The sequence below is a fragment of the Leuciscus leuciscus genome, assembly GCF_965113295.1.
Source record: "Leuciscus leuciscus genome assembly, chromosome: 1".
Lineage (NCBI taxonomy): Eukaryota > Metazoa > Chordata > Actinopteri > Cypriniformes > Leuciscidae > Leuciscus > Leuciscus leuciscus.
This window is the reverse complement of record NC_138725.1, coordinates 44076679-44104499: the sequence shown is the minus strand read 5'-3', so window position 1 is coordinate 44104499 and position 27821 is coordinate 44076679. Positions and strand designations below refer to the sequence as shown.

General features: G+C 38.0%; 1 protein-coding gene across 1 annotated transcript; it reads left to right on the top strand.

Annotated features, from left to right (window-relative positions):
* The first annotated feature begins 653 nt into the window (after positions 1-653).
* Positions 654-27821, top strand: hs3st2 (heparan sulfate (glucosamine) 3-O-sulfotransferase 2). Its single transcript, XM_082189625.1, has 2 exons — positions 654-1686; positions 25944-27821. Exons 1-2 carry the CDS (start codon positions 1154-1156, stop codon positions 26560-26562), a joined length of 1152 nt encoding a protein of 383 aa, XP_082045751.1. The 5' UTR covers positions 654-1153; the 3' UTR covers positions 26563-27821.

Sequence of the window (27821 nt, the reverse complement as noted above, 5' to 3'; positions counted from 1 at the left end):
AAAGAATCGCTCAATATTTAGTATGCCTCTTTTTGTTTTAATGGAAATATGCATACTGTAATCACTGTTTGGGATTTATTTATGTATTATATCAATTTAACTGGAATAAGTTGAAATAACATGTGAATATAGTCTAGATGCATCTCTTTCTGACCAACAGTAAAGTCATTCTAGAATTTGAGGCTCAAATGTCTAAACAAAAACACCTTTTACGTTTTTGAAGCAGGAATCAAAACTGAAGTTTTCAGTGCAATATTACTGTGAATGACAATTTATTATACACATAGCATCATCTTAACACCTCTGATGTGGTAATCTCATAAATTATAGTTTTAAGCAGAGAGTTGTTTGCTTTCAGGTCTAAGAGAAGTAATTTTGTAAAACTATAAACATAATTTAGTATAATTGAAGAATCGATTAAGATTCCACTCCCTGGTCGCAAGCAATTCGTTTAGACGCGGGGCAAATGAGAATTTAAGCAGAATAATGGCACTTAGTGTAATGGTACACGCAGCCGTGCAGTAGGCTACTCCTTTAAAAAGACAAACGCACGAGGAATATGAAAATATGACGTGACGTCAGGCGTCGTCTTTAAATATTGATCTCGAGCGCTTGACTGCCGCAAAGCCGCTCTTGAGAACTTCAGAAAAGACACAAACATGAGCTGAACGGTGACCGGGCGAGCGCTGCGCGGCTTCGCGTTGGGAACTTGGAAGCAAAATGTGCCTTTTAGACCTGGAATATGCGATTTCCAAACCGGATTGCATTTAGTAAGATGCTGTGTCACATTACCAGGTCTAACAAAGGAATTATTTTAAACATTTTCAACACTATATCAGCACAGAATCAAGTCAAGTCAAGTTGCTGGAGTCCAGATATATGAGGTGATTTCACGTAGCCTACAAAAGTGACGCGACGTCAAAACTAAAGGGCAGTGGAATTACATTTGTTTTTTTTTGCTCATTTGGAAACTTTACCTTGTTCTTCTCAGACTTCCTGTCATCTTATGTGTCCGCTCGGAAATATTAACTATCATTTTCCTAAATGAGATGTAAGTTCGCGCAGTCGGAGTTGATGGGGAGCTCGAGACAACCAGCAAATCTCACAGAGAAACTTACGGGGAAAAACATGCCTTGTTTTCATCCATGGAGACATGGCATATAGGTTCCTGTCCAGCCGAATCGTGCCATCCTCAAACAGATTAAGCAGAAGATTTATTTTTATATTCACTATATCTTTGTGTTTCATGTATCTATGCTACAGCATCCTCTTCTGCTCCGGTACAATCATGCCTAGCCAGAGATTGGAGGATCACCGCTGCGTCCATCTGAAGAACATGGGAAGTAAAAAACTTTTACAGAAGTCACATTATTGCACTATATCAGCGAAAGCGAGAGTTCTCTCGGATGAGACGAGGGCTGTGGGTCTCTTGAACCTTACTGGCAACCAAAGCAAGCATTCAGCCTTCCAGAAAACACAAGATGTGATAGATCACAAGCAGAGTAATAACAGTAATTCGCCAAAATACGGGAATAAGAAGTTGCCCAATGCACTTATAGTTGGCGTTAAGAAAGGAGGCACCAGGGCAGTTCTGGAGTTCATCCGGATTCATCCAGATGTTCGAGCTCTTGGGACCGAACCACATTTCTTTGATAGAAATTATGACAAAGGATTGGAATGGTACAGGTAGGTTTTTTTCTGGCTTTTTGCATTGGCATTCTAGTTAGTCAATTCAATAACCAGGCAATTGTATAATACAATTCAAAAATAAAAATAAATGAACGCAATATCACACAAGTGATGCTGTACTGAAAATTGGCAGCAGGTAATCACAGCCATGCGAATATTCAATACTACAGCACAATTGCAAGAATTATATTAATATTAGGCCTACTAGTCATAATAAATTCAATATTGAGTAACTTGCAGTTCAGACAAAAAAAAAAAAAAAAAAAAAAAATGTGCACGTTAGTAGGCTATGTTTATTTTCCACCAATGAAAATACTTCCAACTTCCAAAAGTCAAGCATCAAGCTTTACTGTATGTGTCATCAAACAGTGCACTGACTTAAAAGCCAGAATGGAATTGATAATGTAAGTGTAGTGGGGGGGGGGGGGGGGGGGGGGGGGGGGGGGGGGGGTGGCACAGATTTCTCTTCCCTTCTCAAAAATCTCTTTACAATCGGCATGAACCAGAAGTTGCGGTGTTCTGTTCTTCCCTATTTTGACGTACTGTATATCTGAGTAAAATGGCTTCTCTAAAACAAGAAAAAATTTAGGGGAGGGCTTGATTTTGTCTATTGGGAATTGATTGAATGATTTGTTATTGCGATGATCTCATATGAGTGACAAGTTGTCCCGCCCTCCCACCAGTAGACACATCATCAGAGAAGAGAAGAGATGTTGTTGCAAGATGGAGGGGAAGTTATTTTGATTAAAGATTACAAGAGCACATAAAATAGAAAAATAATAATAATAATGGTGTGCATGTATAAATCATAATAAATACTGCAATATTCCATAAAAAAAAAAAATTATTGTAAATTTTTTATTTAATGGTGACTTTAATCACTCCAGAATTTAATCAGCTCACTATGGGTTTTACATTCCATGAGGGAAACCTGATCGTGGAGAGAGATAAAGATAGATAGATAGATAGATAGATAGATAGATAGATAGATAGATAGATAGATAGATAGATAGATAGATTTTTTTTAGATAGATTTTTTCCACGTTTTGTTCTAGGCAAACTCTATTCAGAATTCTTGGAATTTTGATAAGTCAATCAAATTACCCATAAAATGATGTGCTCAGTAAAACTACCCAGTATTCTGAACATGACAAAAGTTGTACAAACTATTTGTGATACTGGGCATGCATAAACAAATATTCAATATTCAATTGTTTATAATAAGGTTTTGCTTTAAAAATGAATGTTATTCTTTGGACAGCAGCCATCATGGTCCAATATAATAAATATAAACAAACAAAAAACTGATTTAATCAAATAATATTAATAGAACAGCCAAAATGTAGCAAATCATTCTTCAAAATTGCATACATTTGAAAAGGAAAAAGAACTGCCTAATGGGTGAAATGTCATAAAGGTAATATCAGCAGAGTGCAAAAATGATGAAAACTGCCTTTTTTGTGGTGGCAGTAAGACAAGAGCTGAAAACTCGAATTGCTGACAAGGAGATGTTAGCAGTAAGTCATACCGAGAAAGCAGGAATGATAGCGTTTTGGCCAGAGACCCAGAGCGGAATGACACAGAGTGATTGCAGTGTTCAGTTTCAGGGGGAAAATATGCAGATAAAGGCCAATGGATCTCTTTCAAGAGTAAACCTTCCATAAACCCTGCCAGAGAAAGGCATGGATCATATTGATCAGTGGGCAGATTAAAATCAACTCCTTCCTTTCCTTCTTCCCTTTCTACTGATGGGCTGCCATTCAAATACCCATCGGGGAGCCGTTCGACTGTGCAAGAAGTCGGTGTCGATTCTGTGTGGCGTGTAGGGCCGTGATGCAGGGGTCTCTGGGAGACAATATCAGCCCTCCCTGTTTCAGCACGGCATCTGCCTGCAGCACAGCTTCAGTTATTACACACACACATCACATCCCAGCTCAGACAGGACAGAGAGGACTCCCCATGGGTCATGTCCAAACGTGTGGGGGAAAAGCCATAGAAGCCAACAGTACATACTTGTGTGAGAGCAGCCCTTCAGCCATTAGCAGGTGTTGCTGCTTTTTCAGTCTGCTCGTTGTCTGGAAACCACCATAAAACACACTTCTCCTCTATTTACGTTCGTGCAGGGGCAACTCCACTCACCCACAGTCTTCTGTGCTTAAATCAATTGAAGCAGATGTGTTTGTGAGATGTGCAGATCGATGCTAGTCCCTTGTATTTGGACATGGGGAGAAAAAGATGCGGTGGGAAAAGAAAGAAATTCAAAGATGTCGTTATTTACAACATTATTACCGGTAATCTACAGCCACAGCAATCGGTCATGGGTGCGTTCACGACAAATTTGTGGGTGAGCTATCCCTTTAAGTTTTATCAATACATTTAACTAGAATACTAAGACACTATAGGGCTATTAGCAAATTAAATCACTATCAACAACATTTCCACTGCAGAGGACACGGAAGCTGCATCTGAAGTGGCATCTAGATGTATTTAGACTGTTTAAAGGGATAGTTCACCCAAAAAAAAAAATTCTGTCATTAATAACTCACCCTCATGTCGTTCCAAACCCGTAAGACTTCCGTTCATCTTTGGAACACAAATGAAGATCTTTTTGATGAAATCTGAGAGATTTCTGTATTCTCCATTGACAGCTACGCAACTACCACTTTGACGCTTCAAAAAGTTCATAAAGAGATCGCAATTCTTTTTTAAAAATATACATTAACATAACACGTTGTGAAAAATGCAATGATACTTTTAAATATGAAACTAAACCACCAGTAGGCGGTGGCAAGTGACTGTCTTAAAGGGATACTTCAGGATTTAGCATTAAGCTTTGTATTAGTAGAAAACCTGTAGTATTTTCGAATTACCGTGCTTTCCACCTTCATATCCCCCTGAGAGGAGAGATTTATGTATTTTTTGTCTGGAAAAAATCCTCCGATGACGCAAAAATCGTCATTTTGCGTCATCGGAGGATTTTCTGGCCAGAGGCTAAAGACTACAGCCAGTAGGAGGAGCTGTTCCGCATGTGTTCAACCCACCCATAGAGGGTGGATCTGACTCACAGAATGTACACAGTGTCAGCCGTCTTTCTTTGGAAGCTAAAATAGCAGGCTCTTGTTCTGTGGAGAAAGCTGAGTAGTAGGAGAAAGCTGAGTAGTAGGGATTACCATCCTCTTTTTCCCGGACATGTCCGGCCGTCGAGATCGTCCAAAATGTCCGCGTTTCGGCTTTTGCTTTCTGCAGTCGCCATTCATTGTTTACATGCACAGCTTTTGTTTCAATCTAACTGAATTCATTCCGATTGGTGAATCTGAATGTAGTGTTTACATGAACGCTAAACAAGTGATCGGTTGATGTGCGTTTTAACATTGCTAAGAAAATTCCCGCTCCTCGGAGACCGATGCGTCTCAGTAATGACGCCACCGGCCTCGCGCCGTTCTCCCGCGCCCCTCAGTCTCGTCCTGCTCGCCACAGTAAACATAATGAATGGCGACTGTAGAACGCAAAAGCCGAATCCCGGACATTTTGAGCGATCTCGAAATCCCCGGCAAACTCGTCACGGAGACTCACTAGTAGCTAATCCTTGTTGTTTTCAACTGCGCTCTGTAACCGGTAGGCGTGGCTTGGGAGTGGCCTCCTAGGGCAGCGAAGCAAGTGCATTCTGGGAGTTGTTGTCTTTCATCCACATAAGCCAAAAATACATTTTCTGGCTTTTCTCAGTCTAGAAAGCTCCAAATTCAAAAATTTCTTCACATTTCTTCTACATAAATGACCTATTTTAAATACACATTCATCTTTCCAGAGGTGAAGTATCCCTTTAAGTCATTGAGTCATTCATTCAACTGATTTGTTGAAATGGCTGAATGGGTCAATGTGTCATTAGCCCTTTTTACACATCAATCCTGGTAAATTACCGTAAAATTTCCAGAATGAAATTCACATGCTGTTCACACAAGCAACGGCGTTCTGCCTTTTTACCAGTAAAAGACCATTCACACATCAGCAGCAAAATACCGGTAAATTCCGTGATGTCAGTCATCGGAAATGATCTTTTAACGCCACGCCGTTGTTTTCATTCACCCGTATGAGGAGAAGTGCTTTAGTTTCACTATCTGTTCAATTTGACAACATTTTTTGATGTCTGAGTGAAAGGCATAACGGATGATCAAACAGAAATACGTTTTTGCTCTTAAAAACACGAGACGCACATAATAGTAACCAACTGCAGAGCCGCAGCGCTGATGAATGGACACGTTGAAAAGCTGCAAAACAGTCAAAAATTATCATTTAGCGCATATATTTAAATAGAAAAACTATTAAAAACCATACTGTAAACAGTGGTGAGTAATCACGTCATCTTCATAAGTCTTTATTATTGGCCAAAAGCAGACTTCTTACACCATGGCGTTTTGACTTCGTACGTGCAAATACCAGTAATCTTCATTCCGCATTCACACAGAGCACTCTACCGGTGGTAATGTTACAACTTCCCTTACTGGTAAATTGCCTGAACCAATTTACCGGTATTTTTTAAAAGGTCTTGTTCACACATTATCTGCTACCACTAATTTACTGGTAAATTACCAGTAAAGACTGTATGTGTGAAAGGGGCTAATATTGACTCACCCAATTCTTTCAAAAACAGTGAATCATTCTGTAATGAAACTCCGCTGTGTGTTGCTCGGATATGCACAACAGTTCTCCTCTGGCTTTGTTTGGAGCTATGTTCATTGGCGAAATAGAGCAAAATAATCAAAATTGTGTCTAAAATGCAAGTCATTTAATATTAACTACTTGTTTGTTGAACTGCTGTATAAAATCAATGTCACATTTGCAACCGTGCTGATATTTGGGAAAACAGCACTTATTGGTCATGTGATGATGTAATATTATGTAATATATTGATAGTTCATCCATGAAACTCTATTTGTGCTCTGATAGGTCGTTTCAACGTAACATACACAATCCAATCAAAATCACGTATTCATTACCACTTCCCTTTATAACCATGACGCATCCAAATGAATTCACTAACTGAATATTCTTATTCTTATTCTAGCCCTTCACCTCCCCAGCACCACCTGCTTAGATCTGGTACGGGGGTCTTCCTCTGTCTAGCAGCAGAAGCTTGTTTCCATTAATTTCATGATCTGTGCATTTAGCAGAAGCAAGTTGTACTTGCTCTGCAGCAGCAGTAACCTTAGCACCTTCGGCAGTGTAGCAGATCTAGTCCAATTATGTTTTGTTATTGATGTTTTAAAAAAAGAATACTTGTCTGGTCGGGAAAGTAAGATTCTCTTTCACTTGTCGCTTCAGAAAATAATGAATCCTGCCAAGCGGACAAGCGTTAATCTCTAGCATATATATATATATATATATATATCAATATATATATATATATATATATATATATATATATATATATATATATATATATATTATTATTATTATATTCTCACACTAAGACACTGAAACAGTCCCCCTAATCCTCACTGAAAGCCATTTTATTTTAGCCACTGACTTCTTGCAATGAGAGGACCAATAAGGGCTGCAATAAAGGGCAGAAATAATGAGAAAGATGAATTGGCTGATTAAGTCAAAAGTTTCTTATAAAGCCCTTTAATAATGTGTTTTAGAGTCTTGTTTTTCATTTTACTTCAGTCTTTGTCTTGACAGGGCCCATTCATTAAATTCACGTAGCGTTGTTGAGATTACCCCTGGGTTTTTACTAAAAGTTGTCCTAGATGGAGCAACAAAGTCCTTGCTTGAAATAATAAGATCTCTTCTTTTACCTTAAAAAAGTGCAAGCAAGGTTCCTGGACAATTTCATAAATTGTTGAGTTTTGTGTGCTCTACCACTCCTCCGAAGCCTGCGAGAGACATGTAATACATATGTGGATGCTCATTACTTTATTTTTAGAATGGACAAGGATCCTTATGGCCTCATTTGTTGTAGGCAAACCTGTTTTCCCATTATGAGTGGACACTTGTGAGCCTGCTGATGTAGGTTTCATATTCATTGGGTTCATCAAATCAAACAAATATTCTGCACTACACACCATCTAAACTTAAAAGGGCATCTGAATTCTATTGATTTTACGATAGTTGGAAGTTCTTCAAGCAGATTCCCTAAGAAATCCTCAGATTGTACGAGACGTCTTTTAACATTTGCTGGAGCCAAAAAATTCCTCCTGGTCCTCCATTAATTGGCTCGAAAGGGAAAGGAGCATTCAGAAAGGTTGACAAGGACAGAAAGTTGGACAGAGCTTATTTAACTGGGAAAACCGCACATTTCTCCATGCACATGAGAGACCTTTCTATTCCCCTGCATCACTAACGGGAATGGCTAATCCCAGTATGGTTCAGAGAGTTGTAGATCTTCCTGTAGCATTAATTACCTACACACTTCTTTCTTGGATGTGCCCCAGAGAAAGGCAAGCTACCGAGATGTTTTGATTTGGTGATTTTAGTGTAAATTACTCATTAGACATGAGTGCCACTAGCAAGAGTGGAGAGTAAATATGAGCTACTCCGAGAAAGTGCGTCTACTGATGGGAGTCCATTATGGGACTGACTGGATTAAGGATGAATGTTGAATGCTCCGAGTCACTCTAGAGACAAACCACAGAACCGCTGAGAAGCTGAAGGTGAGCGCTCGGATTCACTTAGAATACTTGAAGAGAAGCAGTCATCATATATTATCATACATTATGGCATTCCACTGGCCCTCTGCTGTGCAAATTAAATCGTGCATATACCGGGCCTATAAAATGCTTTCACCTTTTTAGAATTTAGCACATTTTATTGAGTTACTCTGAAATGCAAAGTAAAAAAAGCCAGACAATTTACTAAATAAATGACAAAAACGTGGAACTAAATGAATTTCATGAAAATCTTTCTCTTGCTTTTACGCATGTAAATCACCCCTGAAGTTTTCTTCTATGCGCAATAACATCATCAGTTCATAAAGACAGAGGAGATGCAGAATCTAGAAAAAATCTGGAGAAAAACATGCTGCAGTCTGCTGAAATACTGAAACTTGGGAGATGATTAATCTTCCAGCAGGACAATGACCCAAAAATATACCAAAAATGTAATAGTTATACTGGAGTGGCATAAACTAAAAATAAAAAGAGAGAGAGAGAGAGAGAGAGAGAGAGAGAGAGAGAGAGAGAGAGAGAGAGAGAGAGAGAGAGAGAGAGAGAGAGAGAGAGAGAGAGAGAGAGAGAGAGAGAGAGAGAGAGAGAGAGAGAGAGAGAGAAGTTCATGCTCTAAAGTGGCCAAAATCAAAGTCACTCCAGATTAATTATATGCATCTGAAAAATGACTTGCTATTCATAAATTGTCCCCATCAAACTTGGAGCATCAGCAGTTTTGTTAAGGTGGGCAGGCATGTTTTGCATCACCTGTCTCGACCGAAGAAAATAACAGCTGGGGTGAGGGAGAGGAATGCTAATGTTAGGGGTGTAACGGATCCCATGGGCCAGAATTATCTCAAACTGCCCATCTTGACTAATATTCTCGTAAACACAGTTGGTTATGTCTTAAATAAACGTAAACAATTGAGAAAGAAAACGGATGCGTATCATTATATTGGATCCGTGCATTAGCTCTTAAAGTGACACCAGGCTAATATACCTGCTGCTGTCTGAGTCATTAATGTTAACCAAACAACAACAACAACAAATCCTTTTAACAAAGTATCATGAAGCTTTAACAAAGATTAATTATTTAACTTATACAGTGAAGACTAAGCAGTATTATTTTACATTCGATTTTTCAATTTCTGTACCTGAATACTGTTAGACTTTTTTGGCTGATCTAAAAATGATCCGATCAGTGACTCAAAAACCCCAATATGATCCGAACCGTGAGTTTTGTGATCTGCTGCACCCCTAGCTAATGTATTCAATTATCAATTTTTCTTAGTATCTGTAGTTCAGTAAAATGTGTGTATTTTTCCCTTTGACATCATACTCTGTATCAATGTGGGAAAAAATCAAAAAGACTGTATAGTACATATACGGGCAGCAGAGAGAGCTATAGATATCATGTATCACTTTGTTCAGGCTCCAGTGCATAAACATAACCATTTCCCATTTTAAAATCAATTCACATGCCAATGCATATTCACAAGTGCACCTTATGGGAGAAGATGGTGGTGGGAGATGGTGTGGAGTGAAGTTATTTGTAGCTACTGTATGGATGCATGATTTTATTGGGAATGGCTACCTTGTCTGCCATTGAACGGCATCATGTATGACGATTACCCTTAAGTAGCTATATCAAGAAAAAAAAAGAAATAAAATGCTCATGAACACAGTAGTGCTTCTATAAGGCTTCTATTTTAATGCTAATAGACAAGAACATCTCATTTTTGTCTAAAGTGTTAAGTCATAAATGCGACAATTTGCAATTAAATTCTATTAAGATCACACTTTACTTGTGCTTCAATGGATCACGCATAAGATGAAGTGCAGTCATTCTGTGTTTTGCGTTCAGGTGTCCCTCCAGCCATTTGCATTTCTGCCACATACTGAGTAAGCCTGCTTCTTATTATTCCATGATAATGTTCCCATTATATCCTGCAGCTTTGCAATGAACCCTTTAAACCAGCAGAGAAAAATATGAAGCATTTTCTTTGTGGGTGAATCAGGCCCATTCCCCGCTGGACAATGAAAGCTTTGGCTCGCCTCACTTTTTCACTTCCACAACCTTCTGAAGTGCGCAGTACTCTGTCTGTGGCTTTGAAATGAATGATAACATATTGTGTTTTGACAATGCCACTGATACAAGGCTGAAATGAATTGGGATAATGAAGCAACAATACCATAACATTTTGCACCAATTTTTTTAATCATTGACATAAGTATGTTTTTTTTTCTTCTTTTCTTTATTTTTTTCTTTTCTTTTCTTTTTTTACAGAACCATCCAACATAGTTCTCTGCTGTGTGAAATTAGAAGCAATTTAAGTAAGGAATAATTTGAATAATAGTTGTTGTGGGTTTTGGTTATTTTTCTGTTGTACCAGTAGGCTGTATAGACCTTTGAAATAACTGAAATCATTTGGTGTAGTGATATAGAACTGTAATGCGGTCAAGACCTGGCTGGAACTATTTTAACCATGCGTTTGCCTAAAAATAATTGAACACCTGAGAATGTTCGTCAACCAATCAGATTCAAGCATTCAACTGCCCCGTATTAATTAAGTGCATCATTCAGGCATTTGAAATGCATGTGTTCTTTTTGGAATTTTCAGTGTGAACATACTTCTACTACAAAAAAAAAAAAGCGTGAAGAATCGTGCATAAGTATGCGAATTGGGACACACCTATAGAATGTGATGGTCGTATTTTACTTCAAATGCGTATGATGTTGCGCATATCACGTTGAAATGTGAGCGTTGGACCACCGTGCTCTGAAGTGAAGCCAGTATCCAGGAGACATCACCTCTTTGAGCTCTCCTCCTCCTCTCGGGGATGTATCTGAAGTAAATGAGACCAAAAATACTGTGGCACTGCTGAGATGCAAAAGATGTTTCAGTTCCAACACAAATGAGTTTGGAGATTGACAAGTCTAGGTCCTTTCATCTTTTTATAGTCTCTGTTGAGGAGCTCTTTGAGCAACAACACATGAAGTCTGCCAAGGCGCTGTTCTGAATCAAAATACACTCTTTCCCGGCGAGGTGTACGGTAAAGTTAATTTATCATCGTGCAGCAGCCTTGCAGTCTATTTTGGGGTAGTCGATGGTCTAATTGTTCCCGTTTTTTCTAGCTAGATCAATAATACCAACAGATCGTTATGGTTTAATTTCATATGTTGCAATTACGGCAAAGACGTAGCATGATGAATCTATGAGGGCAAGTGAGTCATTTGTAAATGCACACTGAACATGTTGTGTTGACAAATGTATAGCAGCGCTTTAGCTTTTATAAATCATTCATTAGAAGTGAAGGGCTTAAAGATGAATGTCTGGCTTAAATGATAACACATTTTTTAGGTGTCATATTGAAGGAGTTATAATTCATTCAAGTGCTGCTTTTAGTCGCATTACTACTGCCAGCAATGTCAACCTACACCCACAGTATGATGTATGTGTGGATGGTTCATGGTTAACTCTTAATAGACTTTCTCTGAGGCGAGTTCCTGTTGCTGACTGGTCATTAATGGTCTGACATCCTCCCAGAATAAAATCTGAGCAGTTGAAATATTCATGATCTGTATTACGGTGATGGAAAATGTAAGCCATTTGCTCTTTCCAGGCCAGGAAATGAGGAATATTAGTAATACTGACTAAAATCTGTTCATTGTTCAGGGATTATGTGACTTTGTTATTACTGCACATGATGATGTGACTGAAAAACATTTCACAGCTTCTGCAGTTATGGTAAACTAAATAAACACTTTCAATTAACTTTCTCCTGGCAGTGACACAGAGCATGACACCGTGCCATAACCAGATGCAAAACACAATGTAAGGTATTTTTGTTTTATCTTTTTGCATGATGGAAGAACATTGCATGGTTGTGCTTCGGCTCTGCTTGACTGTGTGGATGAATGTGGTTTTCCTACTGCTAATAAAACATTCACTACTAAGAAAAGTAATCAGTTTAGATTGAAAGGATCTCAAGCTAGCTGAAGACATTACTGTAGCTTTAGCCATTAATAATCACAGTACTTCCTGGAAAATAAATTCCAGCACAGCGCTACAACAACCATAATGAAATAATCCTTCACAATAAATAATGCTTTACAATGAACTCTGTTAGAGAGCTACATATAGCAATTTATCTGTTCAATAAAATACCTTACTCACCTGTTGTAGTAAAAACGGCATCTCCACATTGCTTTTACAACATTTCAAATCCCTCAGTTCCAGCGGCGGGCAGTGCATTTCACACCTAGGCCTTCAGTGGTGTCCTACCTGAATTAATAACTTTTAATAGTGTAGCAGCGCACAGACTCTCTATAATTGTTGTGAAATTGCTGTTTTTATTTTGCACCGGCAGTTATAGGGTTAATGCGGTGAGTTCAGAAAAGGCCGGGTAGAGAGAAACGAGCGAGTGAGTTCGGCTTGTGCGTTATAGTGTACAGTGGTTCTTGCGTTCCTATTATAAGTTCAGAAACGAAGCCTCCCTTGTATTGTCCTTTAAGGGTTACAATAGTCCCTTGTCAGATGTCACAATAGTTTGAATGTAAAAAAAAATTATAATAAAAAAATAAAATAAACTTTTGATCATATATTTCCAAGAAAAATTAAGAGGAAAATCATTCACCACGGGAAACACGGGGGCAAAAAAAGCATTATACTCACCAAACCTACTGATTATTTTTTACACAAAATCCATCCTAATCTCTTTCCTCAAAAATACTTAAATTACTCTGTTGTGCAGGTTATCTGTGCGTTTCAGTCAAACAACCTTTTCTATCGCCATCGAGGCTAATGCTGAAAGTTGAAACTTTCTGGCATAAGTTTTAATTCGCTTTAGGGCTGAGACTGTCTGCTCGACAGAAGCAGTGGACACAGGGACAGTCACCGCAAAACATGACGATGTGTACAGCTGGCCCATGCTCTCACACAGATTTTTGAAGGAAATCAATGAGATCAGCAGGACTTTTGCCTTCAAAATCAGTCATGGCATACATTACAGTCAGTCAGTTGTGTTATTACCTGGACAGATCGAATAGAGTTCCGTGACTCTGCGTTAACCTGGATGGCTGAATAAGGGATTTTTTCCCGGTACATTTGAACCTGGGGTTGAGGGGGGAAAGAAACATAAATTTGTGGGTTGAAAAACTATTAAATCTACAGGAATACATTTTAGTTTGGGCAGTTCGCTACAGATGCAATTAGCTAGCTCAGCCTCTGACTACCAGTAATAGTAAGCGCTCTGACCATCCAATGAAAGGACTTGAAAATGCCAACGTTATTGTACGCCTTCTAGACGGCCCCAATGCAGTCAAATAGAAATCTGATTGGCTGTTTAAATCTTACTGATTCAGATTTACTGATATGGATGACATTCATTTTAAGCTACAAGCACTATTGATTCTGAAGGCCTCAAGGCAGATTTATTTGGCCATGGCAACACATGATGGCTGAAATATAATTGGATAAAAGCTCTAACATAAACATACACTACTGGAAGCAGGCAACCAAGATCATTCATGGAAAAAATATATTAAAGTGCAAGTCAGTGATTCTGATAGTGTTTAGGCCAGCAGAGAAGGCCTTGCTGGCCCTGACGGCCCACCACTGATTGTGGCCATAGAAATAAATGCCTCATTAGCTGCTGTTTCAATGGACATAAACTCTCTCCATCACCAAAAAGCCAAGCAGATGTTGATGCTTGTTTTATTACGAGCTCTGTCACATTCTCTTTTTGCCAGCAGACTCTCCTCTGTTTGAAGTTTTTTTTTAAACCAGTGATTTCCCCTGAAGTTCAAGATTTAGTTGCTCCATGTCAATCTTTTTCACTCATTATGACAACTAAAATGTGCCACTCCCACACTATACACACCACAAAGTAGCTGGAGCAACTTTTCTCTGTTTATGGACATGACGAGACACACAGGCGAGTGACGCATGTATGCAATTTCTCACAAAAAAACATCCCGATAGGTCTAAAATATAAACACTTATAATAAACTTACCATAGTGAATCAGGGTAAGACAAAAACGGGTTTTGGAAGAAGGATTGATGATGTATTGACATTTACATTTTGAACAAAAAAAGTTACATAGTGTACCTTTAAATGACAGCACAGTTGGAGAGACAGGAAACTAAGCAAGAGGTACAATACACACTGGATTCGAACTTGCATAGAGCCATGCACTTCTTTATACATCAGGAAGCACATGCCTTTCTAGTCTCAGTCTCAGACATCAGGCCCACCCTGACCATCTGATGCAATCGCATATCTGATTGGCTGGTACTTTTTGGAGTCATGGGCCTAAGTTCACCTTGAAATTAAGTTGTTTACAAGGTACAGGGTACTGTTAATCTCTTTGAGGAAGAACTAATCACTGAATTTTCCAGCTTAGAAGTGCTAATTTGTTTTTTGCTTTTTTTGTTTTTTGAAACAAATACTGATACGATCCACCTTTATGCAAAAGGACTGATATTTTAGTGGATATAGGAAGTAGGTGTGTCCATAATCTGTACTTCTTGGATGGACAAATATTCAGATTACAAGATTATAAACCCGCACCTAAACAGGACATGAAAGAAATCTAACTGTGATTGGCTGTTTTTTTGTTGGTCTCTTCCTGTGTAAGTGGGTGGTTTTTGGATGGATAAAGCTGCAAACTGGACTAGAGCTTAATATGTTGTAGTCAAATGTCAGGCTATGCGAGACTAATGTTCTGCAGTTTCCAGCAACTTTTGTGCTTAACATGTTGGATACCATGCAAATGCTCTGTTCACAATATTTATGTAATAGAATGCTAAAAAATTTGCATAGGAAACAAACTGATTTATTTTTATTTTTTACTATCCCATACAGAAATGTAATATATGTCAATATATGTAAATTACATATATAATGTCAGTGCTCATGTATGTCTGCTGCCTATATGAGAAGAATATATGCAAAATTCATATATGTAAAACACATAGACATATTATGAAACATATTTCAAAATATACCAAAAATGGCCGTTTTCATGTAAGTGCCATATATTTTCCCGTATATGCACATAAATGTGAAATATATGTAAGACGCATATATGTATCATATCTGAATGCCTTGTAATTAAATGCCTATAGTTGGAGATTTTGTGTCTGTATTGAGTGAATACCAAATATAGTATTTTTAATACAATAATGCAGTGTTTTCTTTGTCATTTTTGACAAATACATCCACAAAGTACCATAACCATATGCCACAGCTTTAAAAATGTATCAGTATCACATGCATGTATGTTTACATACATGTATTAAATATGTGGAAAACAAATATGTATGTCACATATTTATACTTAATGTTGTCCATATATGCGAGAAACCAATACTATACTGTAATATATGCAGATATATGGTATCATATATGGATGAACTCAAATATTTTATTCACATGTTTGGACACATAAATGTTCACATATGTTGCAGGCATATATTGTGTTCTCAGATAAGTCAAATATATGTATAGATATATGTCATGCTATTTAAAATATAAGTACATATATGGCCATATATTACATTTTTGTATGGGATAAGCCACTGATTAAAAGCCACATGGATTAAAATCATTGATGCCAAAAGATTCATAAAACAGTTTGACATTTATACTGTATGAGCCCAATAAACTGTATGTAGCATAGTGTATGAAGATGCAAAGAAACCCAACTAAACTCATGAGTAAACTATGAAGCCATAGATGTTGGCCTGATCCCTACGAAGACTCAGGAACAGGATATTGTTAATGGGGCTTGGCTCATTAAGAGTGTCAGCGATGACAAGCATTTGAACTGAGACAGGAAATGAGGATCGCTGTCTAAAATGCTGTGAGCATATATCCCTGCAGCTTTGGCATTGTGATTGATGCTTTTCATTTGAAATACCAATCAGACCAGCACTAGCATGAATATGATGATCCAATCCTTTGTCCCACCATAAAGCACTTTAATTAGCACAATGAGGCTCAGATTAATTAGACAGAAATGGCAGCATAACTGCCCAGTTAATAATTGCATATGTAGGTTTAAGCAAGTCTTCAGCTAATACAATATTGGAGTGCGTCTGAGCATGCATTATCTAAATATGCCCAGGTTACGCTTAATACCCGTGGATTGAGTGATTCGATTTCTATGGTCTGTTCAGTGTAGGGAATGGACAGCATGTTTGAAAGAATAAGCTGAAAACAAACCTCAGCACGCCCATCACACATAAATGGACTAAAATCAGCCCTGAATCACAAATAGCTTCAGACATTTAATCCTGAGATTTTATATGTACAGGATTGTTGGACAGGTCAGAAGTGCTTAAGTGCATGAAAGCTTCAAGCACACGGTAGGGGAAAACAGAGTTATTCCCAGCCATGCTCAAACAGCTTCAGGAGTGCGTTTAGTACATCATATCGACTGAACATTCAAATCTGACCTTTTCATCAGACATTGGTACATTTCTAAGGATCAAAATGCTGGATCAGGAGGTAAAGGTTCAGGAATCAAAATTAAAAGAATGTGCTATAAAACATTATGACTTGCAGCAATCAAAGCACAGAGATGACTTTGCTATAGCTGCGCTGTATTCCCCAGTCCGTCTGAACTGAAAACCCTCATGAGGTTGCATCAGAACAGTGTATAAGGATAACTCTTTTTTAAATATATGATAGGGATCTGCAAAGTCAGTCAAAGTCAAATTCTTAATGTTTCACAGATAACCTAAACATTCCAAGCTAAACTATTACAGAAAGAGAAAAAGAAAGGCAGATTAATGAAAGCATCTGTAGTAAAATCACAGGAGCTGCTAGACCCTATTTATATGATCTCTGAAAACATTGGCTGCAGTAACGTAGCTGTCTGAAGTTTGTTCCCTTTCCAGTCATTAAAATACTTTAACATTTTGTTCAATTAAGTATTATAAGAGTGTGTGTAAGAAAGAGATGATCTACATCTATTCAGCTGTGGACCCGTTTATAGGTGACAGTCTTTAGCATGGAGCACTGTCTCACCAGCCAATATAGGCTGGTTCAAATAGTTCCACTTTTTGAATATTGTCTTCATTTTTATTTAAAACATGTGATGGGAAAAGAGAACTCTAATTTTAACTCGGGTCGGTTGCATCAAAAGCTGACGCCACCTGCCTTGCTCGCCACACCACTGATTTTGTCAACAGGATTTATTTTTTATTTTTGTCTGGCAAAATCAGATAATTTTGGGCGGAGTTAGTGTAACTATCCTGTGCCAACGAGACGGGCTATTTGCACTTGGTGTTTCCTCAAACTAACCACTTCTGAACAATGTACAAAATGTAATAGTATAAAACTATACAGGTGACAACATTCCATTACAATATACTGTTAAAAAAAAAAAAAAAAATGTATCCGTTATAATGTCAAATCAGGTAAACATGTTCAATAAATGTGATAGCATTGATACTATAAAATCAGCATATTAAGGCGAGTCAGCATATTTTTCCTGCAGTGCTCAGTTTTGAGATTTTGGGCTAGTTTACTCCTTCAATATATGTTTTTTTTCAAGCTGCTATAGAAATAAAGCTTACTAAGTTTCTTTCGAATTTACCAAGAAGTTAGCATTCCAACGCGACATGCCGAGTTCCGTCTGTTTACTGAAGTCTGTCATGACCGGTATCGTTGTAAAGCTCTGAGTCTCCTGCACAACGCTATGTAACCCAAATATGGGCATTTCTATCAGTAACCAATCATGATTGTCCAAAGGGGGATTTAAAGCTAATGACGAAATATCATTTAGAGCTATTTAAATCTTTAAATGCTGTTTTCTCAAAATGAGTTTTTTGTCATTCTCCAGTACAAACATCTCAGCCTATGTAGCTATGTACACCAAACTTTCAAGTTATACACTTAGCAGTGTTTTGAAGACATTTTCACACGGATTTGTTAATAAATCATTCCTAGCCTGTTTTATTTGACTTTTTTTTTTTTTTTTTTATATGGCGAAAATAGTTTTTTTTAAGGCTATGGACAATATATTTTGATTTCCTATAATGAAAGCATATATCCTGAAATCCCTCTGATTTTTTTTTTTTCATCTTGTGTGTAAACAAAATGAAAAAATAATTTTGCACCTGGCTTTATCATATGTTCAGATCTATCTACAAAATCACACGTATTTAATGAGATAATGCCACATTTGCATAATTATGCATATTTCAAAAACTTGTCATATTTTTATATACTTGTGTAAGTAATCAACTGAGGAAGTTTTATGGTGACATCTGTTATTTAAAAATGTTACCCTATAAACCTGTAGTGTTTCGCGTTAATTCCTTGACTTCAATATTCAATGAATCTAAAAGGATTCACAAACAATCATACATATCTAAAGGTGTCGATTTAGTAAAATTCTTACTCTTTAGATGCTGTTAATGTGTTAATTTGTGTGTGTGTGTGTCTGTGCAAACATATGGAATTGTACTTGATCCACATTTTATGTATGAATACTAATGAGATCATGTTGGCACTTCGCTGTCACAGACATGCTTCATTTGCACAGTATCTCTCATCTGAACGCTCTCCGAATATTGCATCTGTGTAAAATCAAAGATGCAATGCTATTTATTTACAAAAGTTGTCAAAGCCACATCATCTCATTGTCAAGAAATCCTTAAATTGGCCCAGAGTAGAATGAGATTAGATTATTTCAAGAAGGACTTTAGCGTCACTGCATTCTGTGTCCATTTTACTGCAAATCTGCACTGTCATCTATTAGAGAAACATACCGCAATGTGTGAACCGCAATGTGTGAAACACAAAGGTGCGGCACAGAAGAAAGTCATCTCAGCATGCAGGTTGGCCAGAAGCCTTTTTTTTTTCATCAGAATCAATGACCTCAGTAGGAACGGCACATTGGTTTGCGCTTAGCACGGCATGCACTCAGATTTATTTTTATTTTTTTGTCTGATGTTGTGTTTTTTGCATTCATCGTACGGTTCAAAATGTGGCCCAAGAATAGAGATACCTGGGCTGACTAAAAGCCTGCAGGAGACTTTTCATTTAAGGGGATAACTTTAGGTTGATGGTATTAGTATGACACAAGCTGATGTAATTCACAGAGCTTGTTCTCCAGAGCTCTCACGACCTTGTCAGCAGATCCCAGACATATCAGAAGAGCTGCCTGGCTCTCTGAAAACTTATCTTCAGCAGAAAAGACAACAGGAATACATCGTGCTCTGGCAGACAATTAACTGCACTGTAACTTTCAGATGTAATATCAGACCTTTGCCTGATGCCATTTCTCATTTCTCTGAGGTGGTGGATCTGTTGGCAGCAAGTAGTGACTTAACCCCCTGATGAATTAGAATGTCAGTCTGCATTAAAAGTGAAAGCCAGTGATACCAGACATCAGGATATCCTCAATTATGTAGGCCTGTGTCTACAGATACAGTGATATAATGAATCCAGGGCTCAGAAAGATAGCTGGAGTAAATGTTGCGATGAAAACGTCTCCCTTGGAACGTTAAGTTTTAAACTGGTGGCAATTGTTTTATGTCTTACTTGTTTGTGATATAAATTCAATTAGGAATTAATTCTCTCTAATTCTGCAAGAGACTGCCTTCAAAGTTAATTCAATGGGAAAAGATAAAATTGTTTCCTTTGCTGCACCATGATAAGCGTATTAATTATGTAATTGCAGAGGAATTATGCCAGTGATTAAAATGTTTACATTTTTTGCTTGCTGTTGCTATTAAAATCTTTCCTATTACAGGTTCTTGGCAATTTCAGGACTCTATGTACACAATTTACATTCAGATTGTCTTTTTATTCTTATGCTAAATAAAAAAAAATTAAAAAAACATTGGGCAAGGGTTGGTTAATGACTGATTAGCATGTGTTTCCAATACAACAACGTAACTCGCAGCTTAAATGGATAATGAAATGAAAATTCTGTCATTAATAACTCACCCTCATGTCGTTCCAAACCCGTAAGACTTTCGTTTATCTTCGGAACACAAATAAAGATGTTTTGAATGAAATCTGAGAGCTTTATGTCCCTCCATTGACTGCTACGCAACTACCACTTTGTCGACTCAAAAGATTTGCCAAATTTTCTGAAGAGACTTGATTGCTTTATACGATGAACGGATTTAATTTAGGCTTTTATTCACATGATATTAGCAGATGATCAACAATATTCACTTCATCTGTGACTGGTCATAATGTTTTGGCTCATCAGTGTAGGCAAATATAGGCAATATTTCATTATAGTATAGTAGATTTATTATAGTAATTGTTTAGGGCTCTTTTTCCATCCCCACCACCTTTTTGTTACAGCTCAGGATAGTGTACTGCTCAGGATAGTAGGGGCTGTTTACACAACACCGTTTTCAACTAAAAACGTAAAACTTTTTATGCGTTTTGGCCACTCGTTTACACAACAATGGCGTTTTGGGTGCCTGAAAACGCAAACTTTTTGAAAACGGGTTTTAAAGTGTAAACAACAAAAACGCAAATCTCTGAAGACAATGACGTCATGTACATGCGTATTACGTGTTCAATCTATAGTGTTTCATCGCCATCTAATGGCCTGGCAGCAGAATACAACTCTTTTAGTAGTTTTTGCGGATCCGTGTGAGTGGGGATCGTTTTGACAATGGTGTCATCTGTACACTGAAAAACTTCTCCTTTTTAATCATATCGTTGTCATATATATGTACCTTCAGTCACATAGCATTTTAGGCTCAGATGAGAAAGACTCAAAAACAGTTCAGGATTCCAGAACTGAGCAGATTTCAAATCACATACGTCCGGGTGGTCCTGCGCCAGCTGAGTAACTGCCATTGAGATGAATAAAAATACTAACAAACAGCTTTCTAGAGGTTTTATTTTGATCTTCTTGAAAAAAAACATTACTATTTTAATTGAAAGTGACAATTAAAGGAGCTGTATGTAAGAAATGTATTTCAATTAATCATAAAATGGCCCTGATATGTCACTAGACATTAAGACATCATGTTCATTTCAAATACTTATATCACTGACAACAGTAGTCCGGCCAGGATATTGTCATTTAAAAAGTGAAGTTGCAGCCCTCAACTGATGTTGATGTTGTCATCTTGTGTTTTGGCCTGAAGCGCCACTCTCCACCTATCTACCAATCACGAAGTCAGTAGTGTTTCGGCATCGGGGTTGCCAGCTCTGCTCTAGTTACCAAAGCTACGTAGCAGCCTACTTTCCTGCTGGATCCTGCAGCCTATCTGGCAACCTCGAGTCAGGGGGAGGGGGAGGGGAGACACCGCCCTACAGTAATTTGAAAGTGATTGCAGTACCAGTTTTGGCCACAATCTTACATACGGCTCCTTTAAGGGAAGCTCTAACAAACCTTTACCATTATTCAGTTGTACGTTTATTTCTTGTTACCATCTAGTTTTATTTCTGCATTGTCCACAAAAATGAAAGCTTTCAAAACTGCCAAGAACTTCTTCCACTTATGGCTACTTCCCTGGCTATTCTTCAGTGTGGACCCAACAGTATGCTTCTGTGCACCACTTTGCAATTAGCACCTCTCTATTCCAGCTTTCAGCTAACTTAGCCTTCACTCTTCTCTCTAAATGAATTTTCTTCTAAAAAGACCAGACTCTTATGCAAGCAAAAGAGCACCTGCCAGCCCCCTCGTCTCAAGACAGCAGATGAGAGACACATCAGTGATGTGATAACAGGCAGCCTGGCAAATTCATGGCATCTTTTGATTCTTGCAAACGCAATTAATTAAAGAACTGCGAGTACGAAGGTAGGCAATGGCACAAAGACAAGTGCCAGAGTTTGGACCGAAGTCTTTCTTTTAATAAATATTCTGTATAAGAGGACACGCAACTCTAAAGAATTGCTTTTCCATGCAATTTAATAATAATTTCACAAAAATATTCACATAATAAAAAAAATGTAATTCAGTGAAGAATAATAGAGTGCACTTCATTTCAGTTGAAGCATAAATTCTCCCTTAGCGATGCATAAAATATTACAGTTTGCAACGAAAATGAAGTCTGGTGTCAACTTCAATAGAATTTTGTTTTTGTGAGTGCATTTTTGATGGATGTCTGGAAAGAAAAACACGTTTGATTACCTGAAGTATGCATTGCATCAAGTTGTGATTGGTGTTATGCATTCAGACACACATTAAAGTTGTTTAGTGGGTGAAGCTCCATTGCACCGTATGCAAGATTAATGGCTTACTCTGGCCCTGAACCGCTAAGGTTAACAGAGACACCCTGGCCAGCAGCGCACCATTTATAAATCAAGCTAAATGGATCGATATTTTCAGGACTGTGGAGGTAAAGTATGGCAACTCCTGCTTTAGGAAAGACCATTATGAATTGGGGATGAGTCTGAAACTCGAGGAAGCTGGTGGAAATTCGAGGTTATACTCTGACCCCTGTGTTCCATACAATAAGACGGTCAATAAAATTTCCATCTTTATTATAGTCTATAACTAAGATTTAAATTCTTAAGCCCTCACTAATCCTGTCTTATAGCTGTAATTCTCAATTTAATGGATGAACGCTGATGTAATCATGAAAAGTTAATTTATAGCTCTGCTTAAATACCATCTGAGGGAAAAAAATATAAGGGATTTGTAAATGTAGCAAAAATCTCTATATTAACTAATGTGGATATCTGATATCTTTACATGTTTACTTGATCAATCATATAGAAAAGTACATTAGATATTGTGTGTTAAATGTTTAACATACAGCATATGTTTAAGTTATATATGTTTGTGTGATTTTTGTTTTGTTTTGTTTTGTTTTGTTTGTAGGGCATTTCATCACAATCTCATGGGAATCCATAACTATTTTACGTTTTGGCAAATTGCAGGCTAATTCTTATCATTACTTACAATCTCATTCAAAGGTTTTCATACAATCTGCTTACGTCCCAGTGATGTTTATACTTAAGGGTGGGCCTTCATGCTTACTTTTTTTCAAAAAATCATACATTTTCCTACAAATTTATATGAGACTGACACATTGTACAAAAAAGTGTCAGTGTTTTCTTGTGAGATCAGGTTGGACCTTTACACCACATCTACACCAGATGAGAGCAGTGTGACACGAATAGCAAATAGAACCCATTATAATCAGTGATGCTGTACTGGATGTGGCGCGATGCGACAACAAATTCCCAACAGTAAACTGATGCCCCATTTTATTTCTGATGTACTTCAAGCGTGCTACTTCTGACATAAAGAACATTTGCAATGGCCGCTTTGTCTCATCCAGTGTAGACAGCCTCAAGCTTTAGACATGGTGTTTTAAAATTAGTCGAAATTGACAAATTTATGTTGCGATGTGACGAACAGAGAAAAGACAGATCTTAATGCAAGCTTGCAGTTTAAGCTGAAAAAATGACTGGAGAAAGGAACCGGTTTAAGATGACAAAATGACTAGAGACAGGAACGGGTTTAAGATGACAAAATGACTAGAGACAGGAACGGGTTTAAGATGACAAAATGATTGGAGAAAGGGGCGGGTTTAAGCTGACAAAAGAGGACAAAATGATTGGAGAAAGGGGTGGGGTTTAAGTGGACAAAATGATTGGAGAAAAGGGAGGGTTAAAGCAGACAAAAGGTCTGTTCAACTTCGGCTGCGGCTGGATGTAACCCAGGGGTGCCCAGCCCTGCTCCTGCTGATCGACTGTCCTGCACAGTTCATCTCCAACCCTAATCAAACACACCTGCCTTTAATTTTCAAGTGATCCTGAAGACCTTAATTGGTTGCTTCAGGTGTGTTTGATTAGGGTTGGAGATGAACTGTGCAGGACAGTCGATCAGCAAGAGCAGGATTGGCCACCCCTGATTTAACCGATCGGAGAGAGTTGCCATTTGCAGTCGGGGAGGAGCTGCAAACAGGGATGTGAAGTCGGACACTTTCTGCTTTGCGTAGTGACACTCGCGCTGTGATTGCATACTTTATCACAGCTGAAGTAAAATAAATGCAATATTTGTCAAAAACACAGACATTTCAGATACATTTTCATTTAATACTTTATTGTACTGCTTATTACAGCGTATGTTTGTACAAGAATAAAGTTCAACAAAAGCCTGTACTATTTAAATACCAATGTAGTGGGGTCTAAGTTTTTTTAAATCAGTTTTATTTTGATAAACATGGCACAATATAATATTGCGACTACATGAAAAGAGATTTTATTGTTATAAAAATGCTGATTTGTGAGCATTAGTGGAACTGAAGGTGTTTGAATAAACACAAACACTCGTGATCGTTGTCATGCGGTGGATTCGGCCAATCGTGGAACAGTTGTGTCGTCATCAGACCTCAAACAGCCGCTCTGGAGAAGCTGCGCAGAATGAATCAGTCGGCTGTTCTCGAATCGTTCTCGTGGTACTTTGATGCCATACGTCACAGTCACGTGGCGTCGGCGCTGTCTCAAGTCGGACAATATTTCTAAATTATTCGCCGATTTGCTAACTTACACCACTGAATGATGCTGTCCCCTCCCTCAAAAATCCCACCCTGAATTGACATGTTAGCTCTCAAAATGACTTAGCACTTCAGAGCGTTCTGACTAGCTAAACGGTAAAATCCTGCATTCAGATAGTAGTTTTTCTGCCTAGGGCTCTCGCAGAAACTAGTGTGATTTCTCAAGACACCTGTTCCAGACACCTGTTCCAATATCTGTCAGGTGAGAGGGAAGTTTTCTGCGTGTCATTCCAAAACATCTGCTCACGGCACTATTAATACGCTAACTCCTACAACAACAGAATTGTGACCAAGTGGATATCACCTTATGTAGTTCATCAGTTCAAGTAAGAACAACTCTAAAGCTGGACTCGATGGTTTCCTGGAGAAAACTTGTGAAAATAACGACCTATTTCGCATGTCCCAGATTTGCCGAAGCCTTTCTCTCTATTGTGCATCTGTAATGCAGGTGATGGTGATTTATGAGCAGAAGTAAAGGATGTGCCTAAGATTTGATAATTTCCCCATACCCTTCAGCATCACACTCACCGGGGAGATAAGAGACTGGAAATATTGGCTGCGAGTATTAAAACCTCTTGTGTGTGCTCTGATTATTTTGTCACTTTCTGTAACTGAATTCCTATTTGTCATGCTGAAGTCTACACTAATTTGAGGGGTGACCACATTCCACAAGCTATCTCACTTTTTCCTCACAAGGCTGTGAAAAGAAAATAGCAGTGTTATAGTTTTATCAATTAAATATAATACATTTGAACATGTTCTCTGAGGAAATGTGTGTGTGTGATTGCAAGGTGATTGCAAGATGGTTGCTTAAGTCAAAAGAGTGGTTCATCCTTCAATGCATGTCTATAGATTTTTTTTTTCCTTATTTCATTATTTGTCAAATGTCAGACTGCTTGGAAAAGCAATAGCACACCCCAACAATTTGATGTATCATTCATGTCTGTAGGGACATTAGGGAGTTGCATGCTGAATTTTAACACTTTTTTTATTGTTGTTTTGCACATATTTACCAAGGGTGCCAATATTAGGTGGCTTAAGTGAAAAGCCACCATTGTGAACCTTTCCTATGCTTTTCATTCATTTTGATTAATATTTCTGTTTTCACAGGGGCCTTATGCCGCGGACTCTGGACAGCCAAATCACCATGGAGAAAACACCGAGTTACTTTGTGACACGGGAGGCACCGCGACGCATCTCAAACATGTCTCGTGAAACGAAGCTGATTGTTGTAGTGCGAAACCCGGTAACAAGGGCGATCTCCGACTACACACAGACCCTGTCGAAGAAGCCTGACATCCCCTCTTTTGAGGACCTAGCATTCATGAACAGGAGTCAAGGCATCGTGGACACCTCCTGGAATGCCATCCGCATAGGCATGTACATCCTACACCTGGAGAACTGGCTGCAATACTTCCGTCTGTCACAGATTCATTTCGTCAGCGGGGAGCGGCTCATCACGGATCCGGCCGGAGAGCTGGGCCGGGTGCAAGACTTCCTGGGGCTCAAACGCATCATCACAGACAAGCACTTCTACTTCAACCGAACGAAAGGCTTCCCGTGCCTGAAGAAGCCGGAAAGCAGCAGCCAGCCCCGCTGTCTGGGCAAGTCCAAGGGCAGAACTCACGTTCAGATTGACCGGGAAGTTATTGAGCAGCTTAGAGAATTTTATAGGCCATTCAATGTGAAATTTTATGAAATGGTGGGTCATGACTTCAGATGGGACTGATGAGGACCTTGGTGAAACCAGCCTCTCTCTTCTGCTGATGAGTCCACCTTGAAGGGATTGTTCACCCAAAAATTTAAATTCGGTCATCATTTACTCACCCTAATGTCGTTCCAAACCTGTATTACTTTCTTTCTTGAGTGGAGCAAAAAAGAAGATATTGAAGAAGAATGTGCTGGGTGCCGTTTTGTCATTTCATATAAAGTCATATGAGCAACTTTTATAATACTTTTATGGTGTTTCTGCACCCTTTTTAAAGTTTGAAAGCTCTCTATATATACACACACTATATAACTTGTATTTATATATACACTACCAATTCAAAAGTTTGGGGTCAGTATGTTATTTTTTTAATAAATTAATACTTTTATTTAGCAAGGATGCATTCAATTGATCAAAAGTGACAGTAAAGACATTTACAATGTTACAAAAGATTTATATTTCAAATAAATGCTGTTCTTTTGAACTTTCTATTCATCTAAGAATCCTGAAAAAAATGTGTCACCGTTTCCACAAAAATATTAAGCAGCCCAACTGTATTCAACATTGATAACAAAAAATGTTTCTTGAGCAGCAAATCATCATATTAGAATGATGTCTGAATGATCATGTGACACGGATGACTGGAGTAATGATGCTGAAAATTCAGCTTTGACATCACTGTAAATCATTATGATGGAAACAGTTATTTTAAATTGTATTAATACTTCACAAAATTACTATTTTTTTCAGATTTAAAAAAAAAGCAGCCTTGGTGGGCATAAAAGTCATCTTTCAAAAACAAACAAAAAAAAAAATACAAAAATGTACTGACCACAAACTTTTGAATTGTGGTACAGTTTTAAACAGGTTTGGACGGGGAATAAATGATGACATTTCATTTTTGGTTGAACTATACACTTAAATCAGTTTGTGGGGAAAAAAAGGAAACAGAACACCTCAAACTGATTAAGACCCAGTGCTCTTAATATATTAAAAAGACAAAATATGGGCAAACAACAAAGTTGTATGTACTGTAGCTCAAGAGACTTTGCCTTTGACATGAAATGCTTTAATACATTTAGAACTCACGCAAGCTCATTAAACGAAGAGATTAAGTGAGAAGCTGTTGTTCAGTGTCACAGCGTTTGGTATGCACAGCATTTGTTTCATTCATCACCATCCTGTTACTGTTTAAAACAATCAACCAAGTCAATCATCTTGATATGAAATAGAAACCCATAAAGCATACAGTGACTGCTGAGGTGTGTCATTACATTTAT

Coding starts and splice junctions, on each gene's coding strand:
- hs3st2 (XM_082189625.1), top strand. CDS start 1,154: ATGGCATATAGGTTCCTGTCCAGCCGAATCGTGCCATCCTCAAACAGA. Junction 1,687..25,943: donor AAAGGATTGGAATGGTACAG/GTAGGTTTTTTT, acceptor CTGTTTTCACAG/GGGCCTTATGCCGCGGACTC.